The following is a 7392-nucleotide window of genomic DNA, read 5'->3' as shown; positions in this document are numbered from 1 at the left end:
GGGAAGTAATGGGGGTAACGGGCGGAAGTCTTTCCCTGGGTTCCTTTCCCTCAAGCATAACATTGCTAGACATAAATAACATTTAAAATAAAATGCCTGTTTCTTGAGGTCTTACGGTGGGACTTGAAACTACTCCTATAAAACAAAGTAACAACAGCAGACATAAAATTCTAAATTTTGGTAAAAGGCTGGCAACTTTCAGGAGAGAGGTTACTCTTTTACTCTTTCATTTGTTTCAATCATTTGACTGCACGCCGGGCAAAATGCTTAGCGGTATTTTGTCTGCTGTTATGTTCTGAGTTCAAATTCTGCTGAGGTCAACTTTGCCTTTCATCCTTTCAGGGTTGATAGATTAAGTACCAGTTATGCACTGGAGTCCATGTAATCAACTAGTCCCCTCCCCCAAAATTTCAGGCCTTGTGCCTATAGTAGAAAGGATTACTTTCTTACTTTTTGTCTTATTATTAACACCATTGTCAAATATTCTTACATGAAAGAAACTCCTCAGATTAACGATCTTTTGTTTATCGATGACTTCAAACTGTTTGCTAAGTCAGAAGACTAAACTGATACATTTGTTAAAATGGTATGTTATAGTTGCTAGGATATTGGAAGGGAGTTTTTGTCATCGCAAAGTGTGAAGGAGTTAATATGAAAAGGGGTTAAGAAGTAACATGCAGAGAGAGTCAATGTTAGTGATCCTAAAAACTGCTGTAAACACTTGGGTGTATTAGGATTAAAAATCTAGAAGGAATCATGAAAACAAATGTTACAGAGACATATTTAATGAGGTTGAAAATGTTACTGAAAAGCAAACTACATTCCAGAAAATTAATCACAGCCAGCAACAGCTGGCCTGTGAGATTGACATGCTACAGTGCTGCCATCTTTAATTGGGTTAAAGGGGAGGGGGTAGAAAGACCTTAATACTAATACATGGTGGTTGACAATAGAGACAAAACATTGTATTCATGGAGCATGGCAGACATGGCTGTGTGGTAAGAAGCTCGCTTCTAAAGCAGCGAGCTGGCAGAATCAGTAGCACGCTGGGCAAAATGCTTAGCAGTATTTCGTCTGTTTTTATGTTCTGAGTTCAAATTCCGCCAAGGTCTACTTTACCTTTCATCCTTTCGGGGTCGATAAATTAAGTACCAGTGAAACACTGGGTCGATGTAATCGACTTGATCCCTTTGTCTGTCCTTGTTTGTCCCCTCTATGTTTAGCCCCTTGTGGGCAATAAATAAATAAGAAGCTTGCTTCCCAACCACATGGTTCTATGCTCATTGCTACATACGTATATTGTTATTAGCTTGGATGGCGACTTCCATCAGGTATCACATTCAGATCACTCTACTACATCGATATATGATCAATGGAGGGCGGCGAGCTGGCAGAATCATTAGCACGCTGAGCAAAATGCTTAGTGGTATTTCGTCTGCCAGTATTTCATTCTGAGTTCAAATTCCACCAAGGTCGACTTTGCCTTTCATCCTTTCGGGGTCAATCAATTAAGTACCGGTTACACACTTGGGTCGATGCAATTGACTTAACCTCTTTGTCTGTCCTTGTTTGTCCCCCCTATGTTTAGCCCCACCCCCACCCCTGTGGCCAATAAAGAAATAAATATACACACATATGTTAGAAGTAAATAGACACCCCATAAAACATCGTTTTTCTGTTTATTCTAACTTGTAAAGGTTTATATTTCTTATTAATTGACATTTTTAGGTTTCAGATTCTATATGTGACTGTTTTTAATCATGCCATGTATAAAAGAAGCCTTGTATTTCAAAGAGTCCGTATTGTGGGTCATTCTGAAGGTGGATATAGTCAGCGTAAAATCGCAGAAAACCTTGGCATCCCGCTTTCCACAATTAATAGAGTGATTGTGCAATTCACCAAAGAGGGGAAAGAGTCCACATCACCTTGTCCAGATCAACCAGGACTCTTCTCTTTGTTAAGAGAAGTGTGGAGAATAATCCGCGTTGCAAGGCCCCTGACATATCACAGCAAATTGATGTCAGTCCCAGAACAGCTGTCAGGTATCTTCACAAACTTGGTTACTATAGTAGAACAGGAAGAAGGAAGCCATGTCTTTGACCAGCCAATATGAAGTGGACAAAAGATTGGGCCAGTGAGGCCATTAGCATTTTGGGACACTGTCATATTCTCTGATGAGTCCAGATTTGCTGTATTTCCTAACAGTGGTCGAGTGTGGGTTTGGAGACTGTGTGATCAAGAATTTGATGTGAAAAGATTGCAACCAGCAATGAAACACAGCAGCTATTTTGTGATGGTCTGGTGAACAATTTGGAGCAATGGTTGATCAGAGCTGGTGGAGTGTGAGGAAAAGATAAACTCAAATAAATATGTGTCCATATTGCAGAAAGGCCTCCTTCCAAACTTCTCCAGTGGTGAAATGATTAAAGAAGACTCTCAATTTATGGGAGATGGGATTCCTTGCTACACGGTCAAAATGACCCAAGATTTGTTGGAAAAGAATGGCATTAGAAAGCTTCCAAGACCAAGCCAGTCACCAGATATGAACCCTATAGAACACCTCTGAGGCATAATGGACCGGACATTTCATAAAAAGAACAAGAAAGCATCTTCAAAGCCAACACTGGATATACATAACAACCCAATTCACATCACATGTTCTACAAAATTAATCATCATCATCGTTATCAGCATTTAACGTCCACTTTTCGTGCTGGCATGGGTTAGACGGTTTGACTGGAACTGGTAAGCCTGAGAACTGCACCAAGTTCCAGTCTGATTTTGGCTTGGTTTCTACGGCTGGATGCCCTTCCTAACGCCAACCATTCCAAGAGTGTAATGGGTGCTTTTTATGTGCCACCGGCACGCGTGCCATTTACATGACACTGGCATTTTTACGATTCCACGAGTGCCATCTGCATGACACTGTGGTATGACGTCAGTGACTGGGGAGCTGACCGGAAGAGGAAGAAGGGCAGAGGGAGCCTCGATCGGGATTCGTGCCCTTCTCGAACGGGGTCGTGGTCAGGAGAGGACGCGCTAAGCGACGGTCTAGGTTTGGGAGAAGCAGCTGCTATTCCTAGTGTTCTTCGGGTCGGGGCAAGCTTCGAGGATCGGATACCGCAAGACAGACTCGCAGTGGACGACAGGAAAACCGAGGTAAGGCGATTACATCTACTCGCACGCATACACCACAGACACTGGCCACGACTAACGATTTCACTTGGCTTGACGAGTCTTCTCAAGCACAGCATATCGCCAAAGGTCTTGGTCACTTGTTAACGCCTCTGTGAGGCCCATCATTCGAGGATCATGCTACCGGCAACGGCCACACTTACGATTTTCACGGGTACCATTCACATGGCAACAGCCACGACTACAATTTCACATGCTATAAAATAATACAACTCACATTACACTAGAAATTAGAAGCTAAACCACACAGCAAAACGTACAAAATAATAGAGGAGTCCATACTCGTCCGATACCCACAAAAAACAAGAACATATATTGTACACACTTCAGGAATACAAATGAGTGCAAAAGTGGTGCAGTAAAATCTCGAATGAAACCACAAAAGAAATAATAAAAACAACAACCATGATAGTCTCCAACATAGGCACAAGGTAATATATTTTTTAAGTAAATACATAAACTCGGTACTTCTGACCAATATTTACTTTCAACTCGATATAAAAAGTACTAAATTTCTGGGCACTATCATGCTAATAGCTGTCAGAAGTGAAAGTGCTCACTGCTAGTGAAGTATCTGTCTGTTTGCCTGCATGCCTGTTGCTGGCCTGTCGATTCTTTGGCTACTGACAGCTAATACCATGACTGGCCGAAGCGAGCTATATGTCTGTCTGTCTGTCTGTCTCTCTCTCTATCTATCTATCTATTACTCGAAAGTTATTGGAACAAATTTGACACCTATATCCATGCGTTTGAAAACACAGAGTATAAGGGAACTCGCGTCCGCGCTAGCTAGTCGTGAGTGGTCGATCCTATTATTTTTAAACTTCAAACTTCATTTGTTTTCTATTTTGATAAATTCTCTCTGTTGAAAATTATATTTTTATATTTTAAATAATTTGCAATTTCAGGAAATATGTTTTTATATTAAATTTGTGTTTTCTAATAAGGTGGACGAGTGATTGATAGATAGATAGATAGTAGATAGATATCAGTAAGTAAGTAAGCCAAAGTATCAACTCAAACCAGCAGGCAGACAGACAGACGGATATAGGTGTCAAATTTGTTCCAATAACTTTCGAGTAATAGATAGATAGATAGATAGATAGAGAGAGAGACAGACATATAGCTCGCTCCGGTCAGTCATGGTATTAGCTGTCAGTAGCCAAAGAATCGACAGGCCAGCAACAGGCATGCAGGCAGACAGGCAGACAGACAGATACTTCACTAGCAGTGAGCACTTTCACTTCTGACAGCTAATAGCATGACTGCCAATTTCTGATACAAAAGTACTAAATTTTTTTTTTTATGGGAATGAATAGAAGAAGGGAGAGCACTCTTCACAAAAACTATGAAATCGAATTATTTCCCTTAGCATAAATCTAGTTTTACGTTACATTTTTATTGTCAGACCCTAAAGTAGTCGACACATTTTATACCAGTGATATTCTAGGTTGATTTCAAAGAATGACACTCGACTTGTTGGTAAAATTAGTCTTTGGACAAGCCCCACAAAGAAAAAAAACCGGCTATCAACGAAAGAAAAACGAATAAAATAAAACAATCAGGCACAGGCGTAGCTGAGAGGTAGAGTTCCCTCCTCAACTATATGGTTCCAGGTTCGATACCACAGCAAGATACCTTGGGAAAGTGTCTTCTACTATCGCCCCAGGTCAACTAAAACCTTGAGTAGATTTGGTAGGCGGAAACTGACAGAAGCCCGTCGTATATGTCTGTGTGTGACCACTACTTGACAACTGATATTGGTTAAATTTGCAGTTCGGCAGAATAAGTCCCAGTTCTTAAATGAATATTGGGATCGTTTCATTCAATTAATACCCTTTAAGGCAGTGACCTAAGACGTAAAACAAGTAAAAAAAAAAAAATTATGAATAAAAGATTACTTATGCTAGGTTTCCTTCTTTCAATTGGAGGTTATATGAAGCAACTTAGGTTGGATGGTCACAACTGGGGTATCTTTTCTGCTCTAGGCACAAAGCCCGAAATTTGGGGGGGAGGGCAGTCAATTAGATAATGATAATGATGATAATAATAATGATGATGATAATAATAATAATAATAATAATAATAATAGTAAACTTACGGCGCTTCAGAGAAGATGCTTGCAAGAAAGCTGTGACGAGGTCAAAATTGCAACTGAGTTTGGCAATTCGATGATCTCTCCTCTTTAATTGGCGCACCAATCTGGCTGACATTTGATTGATATCATAACGGAGACTAGATTCAATTTCTTTGAGTTTCTCAAGACCTGTTCGTTAATAAAAGGGAAAAAGAAAACGTCAGAGAGAGAGAAAGAGAGAGAGAGAACCAAATAGACGTTGTTCGCCTCACGATTTTTTTAAAAATTTCTTCTGCTTCATTTTTTTTTTCAGTCTTCTTTGTTTCAATCTCTGAATTGTGGCCATGCTGGAGCAATACCTAAAAAGAATTGAGCAATTTCACTCCAGCACTTATTTTAAGTGACATTTGTTTTGCCCTTCTCTTATTACTGAACTACTGAAGTAAGGGGGACAGAAACAAACCAACAGTGGTAGGGACAAACAAGGATGCATGCACGCACACACACACATCATCAATATTTTAATGCCCACTTTTCCTTGTTTGCCTGTGTCAGACGAAAGTATGCTGACAGTTTTCTATAGCCAGATGCCTTTCCTGTCACCAACACTCATTTGATTTCCATTATAGAAACGGGAAGAAAACTATCCTCTTTTTTTTAAAGAGATTAGTGATGGGGGACGTAAAATGGATCGTCTATAACAATGTGAAGCACAAGTGATCCTGGAGGATATCCATTCTTCTATCTACTATTTCATGCCTTTATAAATGGTGAATTCCCTGCCTGGAACTTTCATACATACTCATCTTGTCTCTGATGACGGAATACCCAGTGTATGGAGATGCCAACCTTCCACTTGGGATATCCCAGAAACAGCTGTAAGACATCCAATAATTAATTGATTGATTAATTAACCAATTAATTACTTCAAATTTACCTTACTATAGTTAGATATTTTAAATGACTTGAGATACTCGTCCTGCCTTGGTTTTGTTGTCCTTTTTCCTCTAATATACACCTGCTAACCCGGAAGCCTACTATGGATCCCTAGCTCCAGCCTCAGCTGTGAACTTGGAACCTAACGGATGACCAATTATAGCCCTGACACAGTGGACCTATTCGTTTAGATCACCACTGAACTAAACCCCCTCATATTCTTTATATATATATATATATGTATGTATGTGTGTGTGTGTGTGCACACACACACACATATGTATGTATATACACACATAATATACATACATGTATGTACATAAATGTGTGTGTGTGTGCATGTACAGGTGCCTGCGTGTGAGTGTGCATGTTGCTATAAGGTGTAGATATTACTATTCGAATTAAACTTTCAATCTTCTCTAATCTTACACACACACACACACACACAGAGTGTAACTCACAATATGAATTTAGCAAGACCACAATGACCTATCTGAGCCATCCAAGCATGGAAAATGGACATAAAATGAAGACACATACATACTACACACACATGTATGTATGTATGTACGTATGTATGTGTGTATATATATGAAGGCCTTCTTTTCATTGCAGTTGTATAAGTTGATTGAAAAAATATAGATTTAGTTAAGGGAGGGGATATTCTGAGAGAGAGAGAGAGAAACAGAAACCGCAAACCCAATAATATGTCATGTGAGCAGCTGGTACTTTCACGAAAGCAGCTGTTTCAAACATCACCTGATGTCACTTTATATTAAACTTAAATGTGGTGCTTTTAAGTTTTTTTTTGCACTACTTGAGAAAAACCTATTTCCATTAGGATATGATGGGAAGATATGACTGGCCATGTTTAGTGAACACATTGGGTAATTGGCTTACAACATCGAGGGTTCCAGTCGATCCGATCAACGGAACAGCCTGCTCGTGAAATTAACGTGCAAGTGGCTGAGCACTCCACAGACACGCGTACCCTTAACGTAGTTCTTGGGGATATTCAGCATGACACAGAGTGTGACAAGGCTGGCCCCTTTGAAATACAGGAACAGCAGAAACAGGAAGAAAGAGTGAGAGAAAGTTGTGGTGAAAGAGTACAGCAGGGTTCGCTGCCATCCCCTGCCGGAGCCTCGTGGAGCTTTTAGGTGTTTTCGCTCAATAAACACTCA

At 40.0% G+C, this 7392-nt stretch overlaps 1 protein-coding gene across 2 annotated transcripts in view; it reads right to left on the bottom strand.

Annotated features, from left to right (window-relative positions):
- Nucleotides 1-7392, bottom strand: part of LOC106873883 (uncharacterized) — a 47061-nt gene that overhangs the window by 19278 nt on the left and 20391 nt on the right. For both annotated transcript variants that reach the window (XM_014921411.2, XM_014921418.2), the window contains exon 2: nucleotides 5297-5461. In XM_014921411.2, the coding sequence (XP_014776897.1) occupies nucleotides 5297-5461 (165 nt within the window). The remainder of the gene's footprint in view (nucleotides 1-5296; nucleotides 5462-7392) is intronic.

Source organism: Octopus bimaculoides, chromosome 24, assembly GCF_001194135.2.
Source record: "Octopus bimaculoides isolate UCB-OBI-ISO-001 chromosome 24, ASM119413v2, whole genome shotgun sequence".
Classification (NCBI taxonomy): Eukaryota; Metazoa; Mollusca; class Cephalopoda; order Octopoda; family Octopodidae; genus Octopus; species Octopus bimaculoides.
Note: the sequence above shows the minus strand (reverse complement) of the source record. Positions and strands in the feature narration are given on the sequence as shown.